The 25,710-nt window shown below is 40.4% G+C and overlaps 1 protein-coding gene across 22 annotated transcripts in view; it reads left to right on the plus strand.

Moving 5' to 3' along the window:
• The window catches only part of tcf7l2 (transcription factor 7 like 2), a 90,209-nt gene that overhangs the window by 48,967 nt on the left and 15,532 nt on the right, over window positions 1–25,710 (plus strand). For all 22 annotated transcript variants that reach the window (XM_047032628.1, XM_047032627.1, XM_047032629.1 and 19 more), the window contains one exon: window positions 23,338–23,470. In XM_047032628.1, coding sequence (XP_046888584.1) covers window positions 23,338–23,470 — 133 coding nt within the window. The remainder of the gene's footprint in view (window positions 1–23,337; window positions 23,471–25,710) is intronic.

A 25,710-nucleotide genomic window follows, 5' to 3' on the forward strand; every position in this document is an offset into this window, starting at 1 on the left:
AAACAACCAAGGGGATGTGGCCTGCTGAAGGGACTGAGAAGGAAATGGCAATTCTCACTTTTCAGTTTTTATTGTCAGGTTTCCTGTTTTGAAAGCCATTAAGGAGCTAATTTCCTCACAGCAAGAGAGGAGATAAAAAGCCCTGGCCTTTTGAAACGTGTCCAAATGCAAACGTAAAAAAGATGGAACGATAGCTATCTGTAAACATCCCCGCCGAGGGGTCTGAGGAAAAGAGAATTGTGAGCAATGGCATATTCACACGCTGCACGGTTTTGATACGATGATGACTGATGAAAGACTTGCCGGTGTTTTGTTCCATCACAGCTGTATTGCTCTATTCAAAACCACACAAGGATCCCAGGGCAAGGTCACATGACTGCCCCCCCTTCCAAAATGCTTTGTTACATCTGCATTCAAACATTCTTGGTTCCAGTTTGAACCAGTTAGCATTATTTCAAATCTGATGCATTTGTCTTTGCTCCTTCAATTTACCCATAAATCCTGTTTTGAAATGAATTTTATTTGTAACATTTATTTTTGCAGGGACAGCGCAATATTAAAAAGTAATTTCACCTTTAGAGTTAGCCAGCAGCTCATTTACATCTGTTGTTCCTTATAGCAGGTACATTACATAAAACAGTAATAAATAAAGTCCATGAATGTAAGAAAGACAAATTCAGTATGTTAACTACAATAAATACTTGGCAATCATGGTGCTAAGTGCTGACAAAGTTACAGAGTATGTATATAGATATGATAGCAATGTAAGAAGTAACAGGATCCCAGGTAATATGCTGCATCATTTTATAATCTAATATGACCAGATATAATCTCTTGACATACTGGAACTGAGATTTGTGAAAAAGGGCTGAACCTTCTCACACTTGTTGCTATTTTCACAGTGACAAAGACTGTTCCATCCATCTATCTCTGAAGATTGACCGATGTCACCATGTACTGTACAGTTGACCTCTGTGACCCGCTAACCCCCAACCTGCTCTCTGTGGAGCTTTGACAAGCAGCTAAAAAAAACTTTCAAGCCTGTTACTTCAACCTTTTTGTGAAGTTAACATTTATGGTAAAGACTGTTTAGTCTGGACATCTGTCAAATGTAATGTGTTATGGTTGGTTTGTGTCTGCTCCAATGTGCTTGTCTCCTGAGACAAATACCCCGCTTCCCACCACCTCACACCCTCAGAAGCATGCAGTAGTTTGTTGCTGTGGAGCTCTGTCCACGTGCTTCTTCCTCACTGCCCCTAAGGCTGGCCAGCCTTCTTCCTCTTAATAAAACTGACAGGCTGTAATTGGCAGTAATTGCACCCTTCGGGCATCGTCAAATGGGGGTGTTGCTAAACAAACTACAGGGACTGCTGGCTGGCTAGCTGTCTATGAGAGTTGAAAGTGGGTGTGTAAGATTGGCAGTGTGAACTTGTCATTTGTCGGCCTGCATATGCGTGATACTGCGACATCCAGGGTATGCAAGGGTTTTGTGTATGTGTGTTTGTGCCATTCCGAAATGTAAGTCATGATACCACCAGGCTTCTGAATGAACATTGATATGAACACTGATACCTTCTCACTAGTCACTTTACACACTGTTACTTTCAGCTACTGGTTGCACTATCAATAATATTGCACTATTGCACTTCTCTTGTCTTAGGTTAGTATAGGTTTATAAGGTTAGTATAAGTTATTATGTGTATTATGTGTATTTAGAGGTTTAGTATACTGTATTGAATATTGTATATTATTTGTATATTAGGTTTACTATATTTTAGCTTATCATAGATCTAATCTTGGAGTCAGGTGGCTGACCGGTTAATTGGGCTAGTAATCTGAAGGTCGCCAGTTCGATTCCCGGCCACACCAAATGACGTGGTGTTCTTGACCCTTCACCCTACTTGCCTCGGGGTAATGTCCCTGTACTTACTGTAAGTCGCTCTGGATAAGAGCGTCTGCTAAATGAGTAAATGTAATGTCAGCTATGTTCTGTGTACTCATGTTATGTTATATGCGTTGTCTTGTCTTAAGAATTTCAGTGCCCAGTCTGACCCTATGTTGTTCTGTGCATCTGGCAATACAAGACTTGAACTTGATACCTTGTCTTCTTTTCTACACAAATGTGAGCAAGAAAGAGTCAATTTAATCCAGATGTGTGTGTGTGTGTACAATGTATGCACATTGAAATTCTAACAGTCTGTGGCAACACCTTCCTTCCGCACAGTGAGCCAACAAAACAAGAGTCCACAAGCCTGAAAATCTCATGCATTCAGCAAAGCCGTATTACCTGGCTTTGAACATCTCTGTGTTCTCCGCTGGTAAATCGAGTTTGACAGTAAAGGTGTCTATTTACCTTTTAATCAATGTAATATGGATGAAAAATAGAGACAATCCGGTGCATTAGATCATGTGTCACGGTGGGTGGAGAAAAACCAAATCATGATGGGATGCTGATGTGGCAATGGCTATTTTAGACAACTTCATCCTTATGGCACATCCTTCTGGTTAACGTGCAGGAGTGGTGTACCAGTGGGCTTTTTCCCAGGGACATGTTTGGTGGATACTGTTCGCAGGGCCCTCCATGGGGTCACTGAGCACTATCGATTGAGAGCTCCAGACACAATTCAATTATTGAAATTGCATGGCCAAGCGTGTGTGTGTGTGGCACCAGTGACCCCAAAACCTGGTGGCGAGAAAGAAGAATGGAGATAATCACATTGAGCGTAGCACCAGTGTAGCTTTTACGTCAGCTTGGGACTAGCTTTCGTGGGCATTTGTTCCTCTTCACCTCCTTTTGAGTTGTTTATGTTGAAATGTTTTATTTCACATTCCCATTATACTGGCCCAGTGGGTTTAGCCTATTCTTTTTCCAGTGTGTCAGATGTTTGTGGGAAGCAGCGCATTATGTGGCTATCTGTGTCCATGATTATAGTTTTTTTTTTTTTTCTTTTTTTATGATCTTCAGTACCGTCTATGTTTGTGTTTGTTGGAGACAGAGAGAGACAGAGACAGAGACAGAGAGCGAGAGCGAGAGAGAGAGCGAGAGAGAGAGCGAGAGAGAGAGCGAGAGAGAGAGCGAGAGAGAGAGAGAGAGCGAGAGAGAGAGCGAGAGAGAGAGCGAGAGAGAGAGAGAGAGCGAGAGAGAGAGCGAGAGAGAGAGCGAGAGAGACACACAGAGACACACAGAGACACACAGAGACACACAGAGACACACAGAGACACACAGAGACACACAGAGACACACAGAGACACACAGAGACAGAATAATGTAGTGTATGAGACAGCCCACGGCGAGCGAAAGGGCCTCATTCTCTGGCCTTCTGCTGCACTGGGCTGACTCGCAGACTCTCATTCGACTGCTCATTACCTTTAGGAAAAGAACCAGAGCACATAATTAAAATATATGGACGAACTGGGGCCCAAATATATAAACTTTTGAAAAATATAGAGTACCACCAGAACAGCCTCCCTCAATCTGGGCCTGTGGTGAGTGATGGACTGCAGCAAACAAAAAACGTGTGTGTGTCCAACATCTCAGCAGTCTGAGCAGCATGCTATAAAAGGATGCAAAAAAAAAAAAGTAGTCTCTCTGTGAGTCGGGGTCATTGTGGGCTAAGCACAGTGTGTACTATGTGCACATTGTCTCACGTATGTTACTGCTGTGTACACTGTTTGTGAATCTAGGATGCTGCCCCTCTCACTGACCCACAACTGCCTTTCTTCACACGCACCTTTCAGTACTGTAAAATATGACCACACTTTTAAAGGCAATGGTGTGTGTCAAAGAGGACACATTTTGCTGCTCCTCAACAATGGGACAAACACACACACTCACACCTCACTCGTTTCAGCACTTTGTCACCCTCTAATGATGACTATCCATCAATGAGAGGGGGCAGTGCCTGGGAAATGAAGATGGATTGAATTAGTGTTAAAGTGAGATGGTTGCTGCGTTTTGTGGACCCCTTAATTACTGTGTCAGAGCTGTTGAAACCCTTCAGTACCCCCTGAGAAGGGGAGAATAACACATTTGCTCCAGTGATAATATTATTGAGGTATTTCTGGCAGATTCACTTCATGTAGTTCCTAATAGCAAGTAACTGGTACTCATTGTTTAGGAGAGGTGGGCTTGTGTGTGTGGGAGAGAGAGAATGAGCAAATGGAGGATGAGTGGGGGAGTAAGTGATATATCTGATGAAGGGGAAAACCATCTTCAAGATCATTCTACACCCAGTGTGGACTACGACGTTCATGGCTGTCAGGAATTATTGGAGGGCGAAACAACCAGCTTAAACCAGTAAACAAACTTATTGAGTGAGTCAAACAAACAGATTGAGTTCAACAAAGCATCAATTTTTTGCCTTGTCTGTGAGGGAAATAGAAATTGGTCTGAAGTGTTTGTAATTAAATAAGTCTTAGAAACACCAGGAAATAGCTTAATTTCATATTGAGACACATGACTCTGGGATCTTAGCAAACCAATTAACCCTGGCGCAGCTCATTAAAAAGCTACTTTCATGGCCAGGAGCAGCGACTTATCTGCCAACATGGGACATGAAAGCACACATTTGTAAATCCCAAACTCCTAAAGTAATTGGAAAGGTAGATACGCAGAGTAGTAATCAAGTGACACAGCGAAACTTTAATGGACCTAAAGAAGGAGTGATTATAAAAGGATACAGATGTAACCATTGATGGACCCAGTTTTTACAGTAGCAACAATTTAAATCTATTGCTTGTTCAAGCCCAGGAATATAACCTACACTTTTTCCTTAACCCTTAACGTTGATGCAACAAAAGGTATCCCTGGTGCAGATGAAGGGAAAGAAAACAGTACAATCCCCATATGCTTTTTTAAATTCTTGAAACTGTTGTTTACAAAGCAGTTCAGTACATGTTCAAGGTAAATAAGGTTGAACCGCATACAAAACGATTAACTGTAGGCTTTTAAAATGTTTTGAAGTGATTGAATTAAATTCTATATAGTGTTTCTTTTATTGCAATTCCATTTCATTCATCCAAACAGGAAGAAAAGTATTTTATTTGTGTGTTTGATAAACAATATCAATTCACTAAGGTTGTAAACATTGAACAATTCAGGAACCATTGGTCAAATGCTGAAGCTTACTGGATATTGTAAAAATGACTATAGTATATAGACTATAATAATGGAGAGCACAGAAAATATTAATATTGCGGTAACATTCAGGTTAAGGAAGATACAGATACACTTAATTTGCCAGTTAAGTGACATCCATTGACCTAGCTGTAGCCGGGCCGTAGTTGTCCAGGATTTCTGTATTTTTGACCTCATTGAAAGTCCATTAGTGTCAGGCCATGAGAACATTAGTCAGTCACCACTTAACTTGAAAGAAGCGTAGTATGCCCAGACTTGAAGTGATATTACAAATCACTTACTGCTAGGTTTTTGTTAGACTAATCTAATAGGTTAATGGTACTAAGAGGTACCATTCAGCTTTGTTCATACATAGTTATTTGTGTTGCTGTGTGTTTGCTGGCTCAAACAATTAATCCAAGTCTCTTTTTCTCCGCTCGCTCTCTCTATCTCTCTTTCTCTCTCTGCCACACACACACAAACAGTCTCTGTCATCTGCATCAAAATTATTACAAGGAGATAAACACCACCATTTTATAATTTTCATGGTGTTCTAATCTGAAACAGGCCTGTGAAAGTGCATGAGGCAGATGATCAAATCCCATTTTAATGGGAATGATCAGTGTTGTATGTTCAGTATTCATATAGCTGAGGTATTACAAATCCACCTCTTATTTCATTCTGCATTTAGCCAGCTTGTTTGTTCTGCGCCATATTTCTTTCTATGGTTAAACCAAGCCAGAAATAGCTCAACTAATTATTAAATCTAGGATTTACCATTTAGAAAGTTTATTTGGGGTTCAATGATGCTGTGAGTTTTGATTGAGCAGGGTAAGCATATTGGTTACTGTTATTTTTCTTTATGCCACCCGTTTTCCCTTGGCAAGAAGGTATACAGCATCCGAAATCTGATTAGCCTCCATTATAAAGGGTGATATTTTCATCCCGCTGATTCTCGGCACTGTGTCAGAGCACTCTGCTGCTTCAGTAACGGGAAAAGCCTGCTCTTCTGACAGATAGTAGATATCCCCACCGTCGCTTGTTTAGACATCCCTGTCTTTTGTGACACGGAAGAAATGACAGGCTAGAAAATATAAAGCAACCAAATAATGTCAAAAGATCAGAAATCAATGGCTGAAGGAACGTGATCCCCCTCCCCCCCTTGCATTATGAGTGTCTTTCCGTTGCCACTAAAGTTGCTTTTGTTCACCCTCTCAGAGATGTAACTCAAGCATGAGGAAGCTGTCTGACAATGTTTAGATATCAGCAGAAATAGCCTTTAACTTAAAGGTTACTATCCAAGGTTTATTGGGTTTCATGTTCATCACATTTGGGGGAAGGAAAGTTGGATACAGAATGGTTTATTAATGGCCAGTTTCATATTTCTGTCAATTTTGTGATGTAATGCATGATTCAAAAGTAGGAAATGATCCATTCAGAGACTGTATTTAACATAGTAACACCATTTTTCAGTTACTTAGGAAATTAGGTGTATTATTCAGTGCTGTAGAAGTTTGAAATAATATGGAATTTGATTCTACCATTTCTTAGTACCTAGGACAATTACTTATTCAGTCATATCCATTGTAAATTGTAATAGCTAAAACTATTGGAACACAACACAAATCAGAATCAATACAACTTCCATTACATTATTATTTTTTAGTTGTTCGTAATTTTTGGTATTCGGTTTATATGTTGTAGGACATGTCATCATTTGACTTTAGGTCAGTTGGCAGTTATTTTATCTCTCTTTTTCCATCCTGACAAAATGTGGCAATTCTGGAAACATTTATTATACAGGTTGGGTTTGTGGTTAGAGTACATGGTTTCAACTTCTGTAGCAGTTGTGATCTCTTATAATGAAAAAGAGGAAACGCGGCACCACTATGCTTTGTGTTGTCGACTGAGGCCAAGAGATAGACACAGAAGAAGAAAAAAGAAAAAATTCTGGACATTTCTCGAAGATAAATTTAATTTCTTTGCTTTTTGGAGGTCTTCTTTGAAAATGCAATTGTAATGAACACATTCAGAAACCAGAGAATAGATTTACCCTCAGCTTCAAATAAGTCGGTGTTATCAGACTCTGTCATTCACTACTTCCCATTTTCGAGCTGCTAATTGATGTTTTTGATGTTGGCGAGAAAATTGAAGAAAATGTCATGTGTAAACCAGCGCGGAAGTTAATAAGATTGACTTCGTTGCTGGAATTCACAATGAGCGAAGGAGTGGCGTGTAATGGGGACCGCTGCGAATTTGCCCAGCCGTCTTCAGGGGGGATGAAATCGACACCCTGCATGGTATAGACCTAATGCGGTCGATATGGAGAAATTGAGAATTTCGAATGGGTCGCCCTTAATCTTAATCTGTATTTTCTTGGCTGTTGTTTTTTTGTTTTTTGTTTTTTTTGCACTTTTCTCTATAGAGCTGCTAATTCGTACGCACAAGCAGCTGTTTATCCAGAGGGCTCCTGCCCTGGACCAGGCCCAACATTTCTGTGGAATAGTCTCCCAGGGTTACCTCCTCCCTCACTTTCAACAATGCTCATTCTTACTGCGCGTTTGAGTCTTAAAAGCCACAGAGCTTAAAAAAAAAAGGTTAGATTAAGATATGTCTAAAGATTCACAAATATCAGTGTGGGTCATTGCATATGCTTGGGCAATGTGTAAAAGAGCTCAAACTCAAATCCCTTTGAATAAAAGGATAGAAGCACCACCATGGTAACTCCATCTTGAGCCATTTATCGAGCGTTGACTGAAAGCCGAGCGGTGTCCATTGTTCGACATTTAATTTTTCAGTGTGTATTTTGCTTTTTTTCTTGCTTCTTGTGTTTTATGAATCCAAACTGTTGCGTGAATAAATAAATGCTCTCTGTAAGTTTTTTTTTAATCTAACTTTCTTTAAATATAAGTATTTATTTGCAGATTGCCATTACGGTGAGGTGTAATAGGGTTTTGAGTTTTTAATTAGGATGTGGATTAGTCGAGTTTGGTTCAGTGCATCTGATTATTTTCACCCAACCTTTAGGGGACTGAGCTAAACCCTAATACGGCCAGTACCCCCAAGCGGTCCTCTTTTTGAAGACACCGAACAAAAAAAGTGGCCACCGCTAGCGTTCGGCCCTCCGAGGATCGCGGCTAAGGGACATTTATCTTGGAATAGCCAATTAATTCCGCTGGCAATGATCGGTTAGAGCTTCTTCCCCCCTATTCCTCTAAACACCCACCCCTCGGCCCTCTACTCGCCATTTGAAATGCTAACACAATGAAATATTTTCTATTGGCCTGTGTCCCTCGGCTAAGCCACTGCCGCGGGCCGAGAATTTAATCGACTGATGAGACCAGAGGCAGGCCCGATAAAAGGTTACCTGTACGTGACATGCACTCCAAGTAGCTAGTACCACTTTCAATTTGAAAGTTCTGTAACTTTTATTTGACTTTTTATTGTTGGCAAGGACACTTGTGTATGTTCACTGAGGCTATAAATTGAGCAAAACTTCAGTCTAGTTTTTGTAAAAAAAAAAAAAAAAAATGGTATCACTGAAAACAAAACGCAACACATTTTGAATGAAGGAATTTCTTTTGTTTGAATTTATTGTTTTACGGTCAGTGTTTTTTAGAACTCTTATGGGTACATTTTTTTTAGCTAAATCGTAAGAGGAATAAATCCAAATCTAAAACCAATCGTTTCAAACGACAGCTGGATTTAATTGGATTTAAAATGCAGTTTACTGAAAGCTTTTATTAACTACAGCTTGAAGATACAGGTTTACGTAATGAAAGTGAGATAAACTAATACATTTTATGTTACGCTGTAACAAGTTGTATTTTATTTTCATCAATACAATAATTGCTGAACAACTTTGTTGTCCAAAAAAAATTATTTATGATTTGGTTAGTATTTTAGCAAAATTATTTTTGCATTAATTCTATTGATGTGAGTTTTGTGTGGCTATGCTCAGTGGGAATGAAACAGAACATGTACACCTGCTACAGTGTAAGACTTCAGAGGATAAGTAAGGTTGACTGCACAAGGGGAGGAGGAACTGAGGCCCTTCTCAAATTGTTAGTAAAAGATATATGAGCAGAGAATAGGTATAGATGCTACTGTATCCCCCAAACCCATCTTTCAAATACACACACATACACGCGCACACTCTCTCTCTCTCTTTGCTGTCTACGAGGACTGAGGCAGGTGACTCCCCATGGCTGCGGCTTCATGACAACATGCCATTAGAAATAGCAGGCCTGTTGATCAATCCTGCCGACATGACAGCTTGCCGCGAGGCCTGGCTCTTTGAGTGCCGGTGCTGCGGCAGCTCCCACTCCTGTTTCTCCCCACTAATTGGTGAAAGTTCTCTTATATATGCTCATGGCGCAGGGCTCTTTTTCCCTCCACCACCACCTCTTCTTCTCCATATCCCTCTTTGTGTTTTTGTTTTTTGCGCCCCCCCCCCCCCCCAACCCACACAAAATCAAAATTTTCGTTTTTAACTTGAACATTGTCACAATGGATGTGATGATTTTTACTTAGATATTGCAAGTGGGTTAAAAAAGTGTGTGCCGGAGGCCTGATTCGTTCTGCAGGAATACTAAAGCTTTGGATTTGACATTGACTCTTGGTAATGCTCTCCAACAAGAGATTGGAAGCCTCAAATAGTGTTATTGTCAGGTTATAATTCAAGAGCAACATCAAATCATTTGTGTGCATTAACAGAAAATATAGTTCGTGGAATTAGGGGGTATAGGTTTGTTTTCAATGTGAGGTGGGACAAAAAATATATAAAACTGAGGATGCAGCCGTTAAACATAATTTTCTTGATAAAAATATGGGGGGGAGGGGGACAGCTTGGAGAATACATTTGTTATTTTATTAAAATATAATATGTAAAATATTACCAACACAAAATTCAATACTCATTTAATTGTCTCGATGTACACAGTAAACTAAATATTTGCGTATTTCACCTTCTCGTTTACACAATTCTGTTTGATATAAAGGATTTTTTTGAACAGTGAAATGTCAAAACAATTGTCAGGAAATCTGTGTGCCTGCTGACTGTCACAGACTCACTGTAACAGAGCTGCATTCTAATCCAGTGGCATCTCTCCCCCATCAGTCTTTACCAACACCCACTTCCATTTCCTCTGAACTATATAAATGGGTGCTGGGGGAGGAGGATAAACACACATTAAATGTTTAAGTATGTCACATTTGTCATCTGTTTACTATTAATTAAACGGCACTCCACGCGCTGGTATGCACGCTCACACACGCACACACAGACCTCTCAAGCACTACTCTCAGCACAAACACTGTCCAGCCAATAATTCATTAAGGTTGAGTTGAAGTTAAACTCTTAGTTTTTGTGTTCTTGTGTATATATTGAGTATTAGTGGAATGAGTATAAAGAGAAAGTTATCAGTAGGTTCGACCATGCTTTTGAAATATGGTATTTTTAAATGAAGTTCCTATAGAGGGTTTTGACACAAAAAAAACAGTGCTCTATTGCTTTGTCTCAATTGGTTTACATCTTGGCATATAATAACTAAGCCAAAAACATAAAGTACTACCACCACCCAGTGGCGTAAAGTGAAAAAATGTAACGTATATGATTGGCAGTGTGCTGCATCTAATGCAGGTGTGAATATTTCCCTTGAGGGGTGTGGGGGGCTTTCAACCACACAAAAGCATGACTACTTCTAGAACTGTTCGCATTAACAAACATACTCTTGGTCAAGAGCCTCCTTTTAGCAACAATACATTTTAATTTCATCAGCTCCATTTAACAAGGACATGCAGGATCATTTTATGTGTGAGTGCATTATTTTGATGCTTAGCCGTATGCGGTGTGTAGTATATTGGAATACCACAGTAATGATGTGTTTGGGTTCATTGCAAATTCACCACTCTATGCTACTGCATTCTGTGTTGAATGTGTGTGTAATACTGTGCCAGTTCATGGGGTTGCTGTAAAGTGATGGAGAAAAAGAGCCAGCACTAAAACCCGGGCCTTGGGTGTGGGAGAAAGGAGAGGAGAGTGGAATTGGGGGTGCCTGTGAAGCCCCCTCCAGATCCGAGGCAAGGGGTGGGGGGGGATCAAAGCAACTTGTTTTATGTGGCTCGTGCAGTACTTTGAAGTTCCTGAGTCACCTACAGCACTCACTTCATCAAGTTCACTAGTGTCTTAATAGCAGATCAATAAGTTTCAAAGTCAGAGAGTTAATTTAATACTGGTGCTGATGTGATCATGCTGGGCCACAAAGCTGCCTGCTCGATGCTCTGCTCTCTGCTTCCCTCTCCGTCTTTTCACTTACATTAGACCTGTTTTACACTTTCAACATGCGTAAGGTCTTGGAAGGCTTCTCAGCTTTGTAAAGACGAGTTTTTGAGAACACTTAAAAGGGTTGTATTCTGTCGCATAAATTGTACATTATCAATAATTAACATTTTAACAAGTATTTTATAAATAACTAATGATTAGATTGTAATTTTTTATCAGACAAGTGGTATGTTCGGGTAATTTAGTTAAAATGATTAATAATAATACAAAATCTTATCTAACCTTTAGAATGTACAGTATATTTTTTGCTCTCTCTCATACACTATGATCTTAATTTAAACCTATGTATATTGGTTACATTTAGATGTACTTATTTTGTCAGATTGAATTCCCCAATTTGTGGTCCATTGCAAAATTTCTGTAACTTGTTTGTAGCAAAATATTAAAAATGGTCAATTAAGGCAAATTTACTCAAGTAATCAAGTAAAAGTATACATAGCAATGAAAATCTGGAATATTTTTTAATTTGACTCCCTAAAAAATCCGGGTTTTGCCGACGGCTTCTTTAGCGATGTGAAATTGTAAAACATTGAGCGGTCCTAAGCCGCTTTTTTATTTGTGGTTTAAGAAACTACCATCTGCATTTTAAACCATGGTAGGGTGTTGGGGTCGGATTGGTACCTTGACACAAAAGCTCAATTTAGAATGTTCATTTAAGGGTTGCTAATGGTATTAGGGGTCCAACGCGGTGGTCGGCATGGGCAGTCATTCCAAGGTGCGCACACAGCTTGACCCCCGACCTGGACCAATTCACAGGGCCAGTAGCATTCGTGCCCCACATCTGTCATATTTCATGCATGCCCCTCTAAAGCCTTTTCACATTATTGTATAGTTTCCACAATAAAAACACTGAGAAACGGTAGCGTGTTTAAAATAAGATTTGTATTTTGTGGCCCCCTCCTTTACACAGGAAAAAATGCGGCTAAATCTGTTATTTTAAATAACAGGGAAAATGACTTGAGTTGTGTGGTTCAATGGACAGTCAGATGTTCATATTTATAGGTTGAGTGTTTGTAGAATGTTTATAGCATTTTTCTTTTTCAAAATTATGCCATCGTTTTTGTCTTTTGATTAAGTGAAATGTAACACGGCAAAGCTTTTAACAAAACAATCAGGTAAGGATATTTCTGATCAAGAAACTCTTTTGAATAATTATTTCTGGTGATTATTGTCATGCCGTTTCAGGGTGTTTTGAATTCGTACAGTACTCTCTGAATTCAAGTAAATGGGAAAAGGTTGCCTTTGTTAAGCCATAATGGTGTTTTACTGTGGTATCCACTATTGGGGGGGAAAACTCTGAAGTTTGTGTCAAAATGCTGGTAGCGGATGGCACTAGTTAAAGCAGCCTGTGTGGTCTTCAGCGGTCGGCACTGTTGGGCTCTGCGGAGAGCGCTGGAAGTCCAGAGTTTTGATAAAGGTTTCATGGCAAATTTGAGCAGTAATTATTTACAGCACATATTCTCTATCTCTTATTTCTCTTTAACTCCTGTTAGAAAGCAAATACAGGATTAAAAAATCCAGGCTTTAATCGATGTATAAAAAAATGTATTATATAAAAATATGTTCTTGATATTATATTTTAAACTGTGGTCACAGAAAATATTATCAACTTTAGATTTAAATCTTTTAAGTTAAACGCATAAAATAGGGAGGGATAAAATATCTATCTTCCTCTCTTTTTTCTGACGTTCCTCCAGCTCATGCACAATGAAATCTTGCTTCATTAAAAGTATATTAATCTTGTCTCTTGTCTCGGGGGAGGCACCTTAAGATGATGTTGTGTCTTTTCTTTAAATTGTTGGAGGAAAAAAAAGTCTCCCAGATTTGGTCCCTGTCAGTCAGAAATAATTGTGTGCTTAATCTTGTCCCTGATGGATGACTTGGAGTTCAGCAATGGGCCAGCTCCAATGACAAATACAATATTAATATTCATTAACTGCTTTGACAATGCTAATTTTGATGCAGTAGTAAAGGGCCTTCCAAAGTTAGCGGCCAAAGCATCAGAGCTGCGCAAGGTGGCAAGATAATTTGTGCTGGTTTACTGAGCTGAAGGCTTTTAAAGTCTTAAGCAAGGAAAAAAGCTAGGTACCACAAACAAAATAAAAGAGAAAGGGAAAAACTTCAGACGCATTGGAAACCAGGACTGCAGAAGTAATTCGATCAAGAGACGGCTGCAAATATTTGACACCTCCGATGCCGCATCTTTGAGCGATTTTTTTTTAAATTTAAACCACAACTTGCAACAAAAAGGAGCATAACATGGTAAGTCAGCACATTCTGGATTTTGTTTAATCTTTTTGATCTTTTCAATTATCGCCATTTGAAGATCAATAGTCATTTTTTTCTGCTATGGTTTAAAGGCTCACAGCGGTGGTATTCTGGATGGTCGGATCACGGCTTTAAGAGTGGGTTTCCTCTCTTCAAGCCACCAGTTGGCCGGGCTTAATTTTCTATTGCCAGTTCTCCAGAAAGCATACAGACTTGTTTCGATTTTTTTTATTTTTTTTTATTTATAGCTACTCTTAATGGTTTGTTGTCGGGCTTTATTTGGCTTTGGAGTTTGGACTAGATTACAGAGTTGAGCTGGCAAAGCTGGAAGATTGCGGCATGTTTCTATAGTTGATAAATGACTTATTAGCTCTTTTTCTGTGTGTGCAGTTGTGTTTTTGGGGTCCCTTCATCTAAATGTGGTGCTACCTATGAGCCAAGACTGGGGGGCAACATGGCTGCACTGCCACTTACTCGCTGCCCCGATTGGATTATTTTCCTAGTTTTTTTTGTGACATTTTTTGCCCTGTGTTGTGTTTTTGATTTTGCGTTTAATTTTGTGCGACTAGCGGTGAATGGAGCCTGGCTAGTGTTGGGGATTAATGACATGACGAGGGACACCCCGCTGCTTGAGTTTAGCCAAGTTAGGGCAACTCCTATAGAAGACACTTGAGTACCTTTATGTCTGCCAAGCCGCGGAAGGAAAGCTCCATGCTCTTTCTCCCTCATACTCTTTCTTTCACTCTTTTTGTTATTCTTTCAACTTATCAAAGAGAGATGGACACAAAAGAGCCTATTAGAGGGGATATGAAGATGGGCGAGAGGGAGAGTGGGACTCCCGGTCAGATGCTGAAGAAGAGCAGCGGTGCCTGAGAGAAGAGTGTGTGTGTGTATTTGTGTATGAATGAGGGGGTTGAGTGTGAGCAGCCCGCTTTGGCTGCTCGTTGCCTGGCTCTCTCGATCTCTCTTGTGCCGCTGTAGGACCTGGTTGTGCTTGCCTTCGCCACCTTCCATTCCTGCTTGCCTTTCGCCTCTCCTTAACGGACGGTCTGTTATCGAATCAGCCGATCGGGGGGTTTGGGAAAGGCTGCCGTAGGATGAGGTGCTGCCCCCCAGTGGATTAGTGGATGACATGGTGATGTGAGTCTTGTAGTCGGTGCGCTACCACAAGCGCCAGCATGCTTGTTTTAACCAGGAACCGAGCAGCATCCCAAATACAGCTCTTTTAAATGGTAAGACTTATACATTTTTATTACCTCTGGTGAATTTTTGTTTTGTTGGTTTAAGAGTGTTTGCTTGGCTTTAAATATATTTTTGGGGGGTGGAATTCCTTTTGTAGCATTCTGTCCTTTATTTATCAATTTATAACACTTAAGTTTCTAAGTGACAGATTGACAATTTCAGTAATGAAAGGCAGTGTTTGATTGCTTTGTCTTGACAGTCTGACAAGATTGTGTCAAAGTTGTTTTTCAAGACATCAACAACCTAAAACAATATTTTTGCTGCTCACTCTGTTAAATCATTTATGTGGATACAAGTTAATCATTATAAATATTATTTAGGTTATATAAAAAATGACTTTTATCAAATATGTAGTGGTGAATGAAAGTCATTCAAATATAACTTATGTATTTTTCTTCAGCTGCTTCTCTAAAAAGTGAAAAACTAATTAGATTTCTCAAAAGAAATGGGAGAGTTGTAATATAATAGTAAATCCATTTTTGGCAATTTTTATTGTTGTTGTAATTTGTTATTATTGTTAGTATTTTTTTTGCTAACTTTTCTGTATTCAAAAAGCATGCTTGAATCATATAAAAGTTTTACAGCTAAAAACACATTATGGGTGGTAGCCCTTAAATATGTGTGTTCAGTATTTCTGTGTTTTAGTCTACTGTCCTGATATTCTTAAAGCTGTGTCAGTATAATGGGATTAGTAAAACTACTGTTCATTCCGGTCTCTTTCTTTTTGTTATTTTTTTGCGTTTTCCGTTTTTTATAGTCCTTTTTTGGTTTCTTTTTCTAAACACGTTTTCTGTCTCTGGCAAATACTGGGGACATTGCAATGTTATAGAAAGCTTTTATTTTTCGTCTTGCTCAGAAGGGTCGTCTCTCCTGTTGGGCTCACTGTTTTTATTGTGTCCATTTGATTGGGAGCTGTCTATCATTTGCAAGCAACTGGCAGTTTACTTAAGAAAGTGCACGTGGGACAAAGGAGGTCGCGGGAGTGTGGCGCCCGCACTGAATGGAGGGAGGGAAGGCAATTAGCCGGCACGTTGTTGGGGCTCTTTTACTTGTCAAGCTTGAGCCTTGTTGCTTTTGTCAGAGCCGTGTAAAGGACATTCCCAGGTCTTTGTTTTGGCATTAAGGGCCTCAGGACTGCTCTGTGAAGGCCAGAGAAGAGCAGGGTGCAGAAAGGGAAAGAGAGAGTGAAAGAGAAAAAGCAAAGCCCAAGACATTTACGAAGTACATAGGGAAAATATGTTGCAGGTTGAATTTTACAACCTATATAACAAAAATAATCTGTCTGTAAGTATATATGTGTTATTTAAATTTTGTATCTTTCACTATGACCATTTAATTGTTATTCAGTAATTATACTACCATTTCAGATGAATTTGTTATATTAAACATAGATACATTTTTTGTTCTACTTTCTGACAGTTAATGTTCTCACCCAAAAAATATTAGTGAGTTAACATCAAATTGACAACTGCTTTAAAATCTAAGAAAAGAAACATTTTTTGTTCTACTTTCTGACAGTTAATGTTCTCACAAAAAAAATATTAGTGAGTTAACATCAAATCGACAACTGCTTTCAAATCTAAGAAAAGACAGACCCTAGTGAAGGAAGTTAAGGTACACTTTTTAAATCCACTTTGCTTGTGCACTTTTGACTAGCTCCTCTCCGGGGCGTTTGTGCACAGCTCAATGGCCTTTTAGATTTGCAAAACACGTATAAGTGGGGACATTCTGATGAAACTTAAGATGATCAGGTGTTTAAGAGGAAAAGGACATGGGAGTGTCGTAGGGCGTTGTTACTGGGCGTGAGGCCTTGAACAGTTGATTGCGTCACAGGGGAAGAACTCTTGAGAAGTCCTTTTCTGTCTGTCCTTTTCAAGTATTATTGAGGGGGTGGAAAAAAAGTAGAAATGTCATGTGTATGTTAAAGTGAAGTAAAGACAAATAGTTACCCCCTACCCACTAAATTGTGGGATTTAAAGGGGACTGTCAGATTCATAGAGATAAGTGACTGTTCACAACACTTTGCTGAGCCTGCCCTCCATTTGGGGATATTGTTGTCTTGTTACTTTTTTCCCCTTTTTTCTTTGTCTCTATTCTTTTTCTCTTTCCCTTGCTTTCTCAGTTTACCTTGTTGTAGCCAAAACTTTTCAAGCTTCCAGTTCATCTCTGGGCCTCCTGGAGGCTTAGCACAGCCCACACAAACAAACATTCTAACCCATCAACACCCTCATACACACTCACTCACAGGATGAACCTAGAGTAAGATAGTAACAGAAATATTAGAATCTGATTTATTTCTTTCCTCATGGTGAGACATCTCCACGGCTAAAATCAACACTGTATTTTCATGCCTTGTAATGCATTCTTATTTTAATTTGTCGTGATTTTTGAGGCGAGGAAGCTAGTGGCCAACAGTGGCTCATGTGAGAGCAGTGACGGTTCTACACGGGGGCCTACAGGGGCCAGTGCCCCTGTAAAAATGTCCCTGGCCCCCCCTGTGGCCCCCCTGAGCTGATTGATTTTTCACACTTGATCACACTGATTTTTTTTACACTTTGTTTTTCTTCTAGTAGACATCATGAAATCAGGAATGGACATTGCAGCCTTTTTTGCCCCAGTAAAAAGTAAAAAAAGTGAGAGAAACATATCAAGGTATTGACAGAGCTGAAAGTGGTAGAGCCAGAGCCGTTTGTATGATTTTAATGTAAAGCAAAATTTAAGGATTTAATGTTTAAATATCATTTGTTTCCGTTTTTATGTGCCCCTTTGATTAAACACTGCCCCCCCTCCCTTGCCCCCCCCGAGTAAAATGAGTCTAGAACCGCCACTGTGTGACAGGGTTATGATAACGGCACAACCACACACACTGGCAGTTTGGAGGATCAAGTAGAGGCAAAAAAAAAACAGAAGAAGTTAAGGAAAGAATAGAAGGAAAAGGACGTTTTTTCAGAGAAGAGTTTTAGGGCCGGCAGGTGGATAGAGAAGGTGGGGGTCACAACAGAGGGGGCTGTGGGGGGGGGGGGGGGGGGGGGGGGGTCATGTACTCAAGGGATGGTGCTTTAGTGGGGCCGGAAAAGAGGGGAGGTAAAGGAACTTTGTTTCTGCCCCCCGGGATCTCACTCCTCCAGCAGGTGGGCTGCTGGCATTTCAATATCAGCGGCTGGGCGAGTAACACACCCTGCCTCTCTTTAATCTACCTTCTCTCTCTACCCCACTTTGCAGTTCAGGTGTGTTATTGGTTTATTTTATAAGCCTTGTTTAAACCATCACAATTTAACTTTTCCCATAACATATATTATCATAGACGTGAGGTTGACAGGGGGGTCTCCGTATCCCCTTACTATTCATAGGCTGACGGTCATCTGCTTTTAAGTGGCTTTAAACACTTTCTCAAACAAACAAAATGTTTGTTTGAGATGTTTTTTTTGTTTGTGCAAAGAGGACATCTGTTCCAGATGCAAATGTGCTGTGTATGCAATATGTTATTGCTTCATGCACAGGACATTTGTATTCATATAATGTGGCGCTATTTGAGTCAATTTAGCACATTCTTTTAAAACTTGTTTCAGTTTACACATTTTGCATTGGTTTTCTTATTAGATCATTGTAAATGGTATGAGCATCCTCCTCTCATAACCATGAAATTTGAGAAAGAGAAGAATAATGAAAACAGCCCCGGCAAATTAACATATTCCAATCTTAATTTTGCTGTGTAATCAAATATTTAATTGCCTTCTTTCAACTGGAAGTGTACAAGGCTGATTGCATTTCAAAAGACGATGCTCAGCTCAGCTTTCTAGTATTACCTTTCAGAAATCCCTTCCACTCAGGTGTAGACACAGTTATGCATGATGACATGCATTTCTGATTTTCAGACTCCTTTTCTAAAGCCCCTTCAATATTTAAGCAATTGGACACAATTTATTTATCCAAGTGACATTAGGTCTTGCTATTTAAAATAATATATCAGAAATTTTGACATCAAAGACAATGCAGAATTACATTTATTTATTTTTGTTAAAGAAAGCCTTCCGTGTGAATGAAGAGAGACGAGAAAGAGAGCAAAGACTTTTGGCCAGATAATATTTTTGCTCTGCCCCTCTGATCAGCAGCTATCATGTCACTGCAGCAAAGTGAATAGCTTAACTTTTAAATATACTCTTGGTGTCATGAGCCAGATTCAATGGGGATTTTTTTCTGGATGTCTGCATCCTTCATATATATAACATATTTATTTGTTACAATATCAGATAACTATTGTTATTAATGTTGCATAATAATAATATTTAACAAATCCCTGAAAGGCAGTTCTAAACAGAGCTCATTGCCATTGTGGGTTTTCGCTGTAAGCAAACTCAAAGCGCTCGCACTATTAACACACAGCTAAAAGAAATACAGCGTTGCTCAGGAATGTTTTCCAATTATCATTTGTTTGGATTGGTTTAGTTTTATGAAGTTTGTACGCCCAGGTATGATACACATTTATTAGTAGTTTACTTGCAGAGGAGAACAGTTGGGCAAAATACAAAACTCCAAATAAGCCATTATCATCTTATTTGTAAATATTTGGCTGTTCCGTCATCACACACTTTCTCTCTTCCTGTTTTCTGCATCAGGTTACTCTGTAAAGGCCACCGGCGCATGTTTTGGGAGCGGTTCAGGAGGTTCTAGCTTTTTCTGCTTGCTCTGGAATTTGTAGGCCTGAGAGGATCCCAATCCATCATCGTGGTGTCACCCCTCCGCTTCTAACCCCCCAGCCCCGACCCTCCGCCTCAGCTTCACTTCAGCTCGTTAGAGCACTACGAGCAGTTGTGACAATTCATCGTATCATGACACAAAGTGTAGAGGGGGGCACTAGGAGCTCCAACCCCCCCATCCCCTCTGGGCCCACAAGGTCAGCACCTTCACATGTAGGCCTCCGATTGTCCCTTGTGAGGTACCACCAAACGGAAATGGAAGGCCAACAGGCTTCCCTCGTCTAGTTTTTCCCTCTACACAGGGCCTCAGTGCCTGCAACACCACCCCTACACTGCCATAGTGTGTCTGTCTATCTGTTTCTTTCTCAATTGTCAAAGAACGTTTGGACTGTTTTAAGTACTCGATATAATATAACATAAGTAAGTAAAACATTTAACAATGTGTTTTTTCGCTCATTAATTGTCTAATGTTACTATTGTCCATTGTATGTAGCCATCGAAATATTTAAAACCAGCTAGTAGACCATCGTTATGATGGTCAGAATAATTTTCAGACCAAAGATTGTGGTTTTATCTTAAAACCTGTACTGAGCTTGCCTAGTATACGTACAGTCATTTATAAGTGATCCCTTGATGGGAAAACTCTGGGATTAAGGGGTCAGTGAGCAAGACAGCCTCTGATGCTGAGTGTGTGTGACACTTGTCATGGGAACTGAGAGCCTTCACACACAGACATTATTTCCATCCACACGGCTTCGACAAAAGTGGGGCCACTGCCAGGCGTCAGGACCCCTGATAAAACTGCTGATAGGCAAGTCAAGGGGGTTTGGCATGCATACGTGCACACTATCGGCATGCACACGCACTCACACCAAGCAGACGTGGAATTGCTCTTGGAAGTGTACTCATGATTATCTTCTTTCGTGAGAATATAAACAAAATGATCCAATGTGCATGTACATGTCTGTGTGTTTGCGAATCCATATCCTTTTAGTGAAGATGTCTTTAAAGTTTAGTCATTCATTCATTCACTCTGGGAATTAGTGTTCATGGTCAAAGAATCATATGAAAGTTACTGAAAGTGTGTGGTTGTGTGTACATAGTAGAACGCACAAGTTTCCTCTATGATGGGTGTCCTGTTATCTATTGTAATAATGAAGGTAGTGGGAGGGATAGAAACTCTGGGGCCAGGAAGTCTGTGTCTTTCTTCTGCCTTGTAAAAAGGGAGAGAAGAGAAAAGACTCCCACGTTGTTTCTTTGTGTGTGTTCTTTGCGTTTGGCTTGTTTGAGGAGTCTGTGGTGATTCCGTCAGCGCCTCCACAAGGGTTATTTTATTAAGCAGGTGGATCTGTATGGTTTGCACAGAGGCTTGGCTCATCTTAAATTGGGCTTTGTGTGTGTGAGGGTACAACAGCAACAATTAAGTCTCAATGGCCTACTGTAGATTGTGAAGACACTACAGTAGATAGTAGCTTCATTTACCTTTCTTCCAGTTATCTAGAGTTCAGATGTCATAGTGGCTCGCATGGTGCCAAGCAGCAGGTGCACTGACAGCATGTTTTCACCACCCTCGTAGTCTGAGTGGTGTTGAGGTGTTGACAGCACCCCAGTACATGTGGGCTCTCAGCATTGTTGATGGGAGGCTGTGATGGCTGTCGCTGTTGTTCTGTGTGGGTCTGCAGAAACTCAGCATGACAGTGTGTGTGTACACTAAATTGCTCTAAATTGTTAGATGGCTGTTTTACACAAGCTAAAATGTGGTGGTAGGCCTGGTATAGTAGTGATCTAGAAGCCACATTAAACGTGAGTGGTTGGCTGTTTTTTTCCCTGCTCTGTCCATTTGAAAAGAAAGTATGTCCTATCAAAAGGCAGCAATGACAATGATATAAATTGGTTGGCTTGTCCCACTTGCACACTCTCTCTCTCTCTCTCTCTCTCTCTCTCTCTCTCTCTCCCTCTCTCTGTCTCACACACATACAATAACTTTTTCTCCCCCTTGCTCTCCTCCTCATATTTTATCTGTCACTGTCTATTTCCTCTCTCTAAATGTGGACTCAGTGGATGGGCATAATGAACTGTCTTCTCAATGGCGGGGTCCCTGGACAAAAGAATTCATTAAAATGGCCACTAAAGCCTTTCAGTGAGGGGAGAATTGACAACATTCTTTCACATCATTACCAAAGGGAGGTGGAGGGGGAGGCAGGGAGGAGAGAAGGCCATATGGGGGCAGCACGGTCATTCAATGGCCATCTCATCAGCTGTTTGGCAGCTGTCAACCCCCCCCCCCCCCCCCCATCTCTTTCATTTACCTCTATTTCAGATTTCCAGATATGACAGGGAGACTATAGAATGAGAAACATGTTGATTTATATTTGGTATTTGTCTTATCAAGTTGTGTTCTTCCACAAACTTCCCCCCTCTTTTATTTACCCCTCCCTCACTCTCTACCCCTCTCTCTACAGTCTTTTGAGCTCAGGGCTGTGAATGACTCCCCAGAGTCTCTCCCTCTTCTTCCTAGTTCTACTGGGTTCATTAATCTTTCATTGGGACCATGGCAATAGGGAATGCTCCTCTCCTCTAATGCTACACCCTCCTATACCCTCCTCTCAACCACACAGAAGGTATTTTAGGTAAACATGTAGCTACAGGACAGGAGGATTTTGCTGATCACCACAACTTTTGTTGTGTTTGTAAACAGAAGGAATGGTCTTTTTCAAGTATTGTTTAGCCTTTGCTTTTCCATAGTAATTATTGGTTTCCAACAATAAATTCTGCATATTTTTCTTCTTTCTGTAAGTGGCCAGTCACTTTAACACGATAGACACCTGCAAACATTTACACACACACCACATTATCCCCATCCCTCAAACACACCAGTCATATTATCATAAGCCTGATTAGTTATGCTTCTTTGACTGCTGGGGGCAGAATATTAATGTGGGTATAAACCTTTGCCATTGGTTTAATCTACACCAGAACCTTAATCTGGTTATGTAAGGTATGTGTGTGTGGGTGCACACAGGAGAGATAGTGGAGCTGAGCTGTGGTTAACACAGAGCCCATAGCAGTGCACCCCCTAAGCCCAACTGTTATCTTTGAGTAATTGAAAAAAGGGAGCCAGCACCACTTAGGAGCACAAAGAGCAGATTACATAGCTAAACCTAATTTGGCAAAAATCTTGAAATTGATTTTCGAACCCTCCTTCCCCCTCCTCACCATCTCCCTCCGGGTGCTACACAGAGGGAGATGGTGAGTGGGGGAAGTGGTGGAGCAAGGGAGGTAGAAGAGCAGACAAATGGTGTAATGAATAAATGGATGAGTGCTAACTGTTGTTTTAATAACTGATTTAAAAACACTGGCTTGATTCGCTGGTTTTTCACTAGATCGATCCAGCCTATATAATAGGATCCTTATGTGTTCCCGCCCATCTTAATGCAAGATGGTTGCCCCTTTGGCATTTAGATGGTAACACTTGTCACTGCTCCGTCAACACAGAATCTTCTTAATTACCGACATCACCATTTTTACTGTGGTCTGGTAGTTTCGCGCCCAAAGTCTTGTTAGCTGAGCGCTGATAGTTTGATACTTCAGTGCTTGCAATTTACACCCTTAGTCCAAAATATTTACACTACTCTTTGTGTTGTTTGTCATCCCTCTTTCTTTCTATTCAGTCTAATAAGGTCCCCGTGGTACAGCACCCTCACCATGTGCACCCGCTCACACCTCTGATCACCTACAGCAATGAGCACTTCACACCAGGCAACCCCCCACCACACCTACAGACAGATGTGGATCCCAAAACAGGTAAGAGACTAAATACATACTCACAGACACACACATGCCTACACATACCCATTGTCACCTCAGCAGTTTTTTCTGATGATAGTCTGTGACGTATGAAGCCGGAACAGGGCGACGTGACATCTTAGCCCAAGGGATTCTATTCAAACATCATTAAACATTCAAAGCTAGGTGCTAGATGCTAACATACACTTTGTTTAAACTAGTGGTTCTCAATCTTGGTCCTTGTGCCCCCCTGTCCTGCACGTTTTAGATGTTTCCCTGCTCATATGATACATTCATATAAATGTATCATTCAAATGAATGTATCATTATCAAGCTCAGCAGAAGGCTGATAACAACCTATTCATGAATCACGTGTGTTGGAGCAGGGAAATATCTCAAACATGCAGAGCAGGGGGGCATGAGGACCAGGATTGAGAACCACTGGTTTAATCCAAGGACTATCCAGGGACTGAAGAAATCTCCATCAAATGTCTACAATGTTCCATGTGTCCATGTTCCATTGTAGACATTTGACTGCATACAAAGGGGAATACACAACATAGTCCTTCACAAGCCTCTTTGTTGAAAAAGGACATTACAGTTTACTAGGTGTTGGTTTTCCTCCAGCACAACATAGAGATGTTCATGTTGTGAAATACCCATCCCTGGCATGGTGTGACGGATTATAAAGTGTCTCGTCCTGTAGCCAGGCCATAGCTCCTATAAGAAAGATTTCTGCTAATGTGTCCCTGGAACCAGCGCATATTCACACACACATTCACACACACATGCATTTACATTTATTCATTTGGCAGACATAAACACACATACACACACACTTTCTGGGTTCTGGCAAGGAGAGGAATGTCCTCTCTTCTCCCAATTTAGATGAGGACATTTGATGATTCAGTCAAACCTGCACACACACCCAAAACCAGCCAGCATAAAGGTCCACTTTTACACAGATTGTATGTAATATGACTATAAAAGGAAAGACACATGGTAAAAGACTGGTAATATGCTACAGCAAGTTCTCTACTGCAAATCTTTATGTTCATTTTAACCTACCATTTAATGCATGTGCGTATTAAATTATTTCCATATTTGATGGGTCTCTGGCAGGCTATGTTTGTGTTTTTAGGTAATAATGTTTCGTTATGATGATCGTCCTTACAAAGGGGTGATAACAACCCAGCTGCTGTTAAATGTGTCCCTTAATGGTGCTGCTTAATTAAGCTTTGTGTTTAATTAATTAGCAAGCTATATTAAAACTTGAGCTCTAGATGGCAAGGGGCTAACACTTTCCTTTCAAAAGGACTTACCACATTCAGTACAAGTGTCTTTCCTTTTTTAGTCCTGAAAAATAAAATATTTAAAAACCTGGACCCCCTCAGAGATGTTGTCTGCTTGGAGACACATAATGTTTTGCAAGCCCCTGTCAAGCAGCGATGACAGAACCATTCTCAAGGGTCAATTTCCCACATACCTAGTTCCCTGTCATAACTCTGGGTGTGACACCTACACCAATAGTGGACACATTTGAGAGGACGAATCCTCTCAAATGTGTCCACTATTGGTGTAGGTGTCAGGACAGGGTCAGTTCTGCAAAGCTCTTCAACAAGGTCCATTGTGGCAGTATCAGCACAAGTCCAAAAAACACTCCATATCCACAGCTGAACCAAGTACACCAGCCAGGAAAAACGGTACAAAATAAAAGTCACTCCCCACTTTGGCACTGTCCCTCCTGACTTTCCTGTCTGGTTAATGGCTAATGCTCCAAGGTGGTTTGTCAGAGATAACTTTTTTTGCCTGTCAGCTGCCATCATATCTGAAGGCAACATTGAGATACCCATGATCATGTGGCAATGCCCTCTACACAAGCTGTCCTCACACAGACATCTCTGTCACTGTTCATCTGATGGAAAAAGGGCCATCCATCTCTTTGTTGAGCATGGACATAGTCCAGGTGACAATACTTTATATGGACAGTAGGCTTTATGTGGCCTGATTTACAATGACATTAGCAACTCTAATTACAGCTTTTCCAAAGATCCATTTAAATGATGATTCTGAACAGTGGACTAAACACTGCAGTGTCATCTTTAGATTTCAGTTAGGTGTTCAACAGTTTGCAGTGAGGCTTATTATGTTTGTTTACCAACTTCTGTTGGTATCTACCAACTCCTGCTGCGTATACTGTTACGATTGTTGCTGGCAGACGGCATTATGACATGCTTGTTTACAACACAAATTGCATT

The sequence above is a fragment of the Hypomesus transpacificus genome, chromosome 13 (genome assembly GCF_021917145.1).
Source record: "Hypomesus transpacificus isolate Combined female chromosome 13, fHypTra1, whole genome shotgun sequence".
Classification (NCBI taxonomy): Eukaryota; Metazoa; Chordata; class Actinopteri; order Osmeriformes; family Osmeridae; genus Hypomesus; species Hypomesus transpacificus.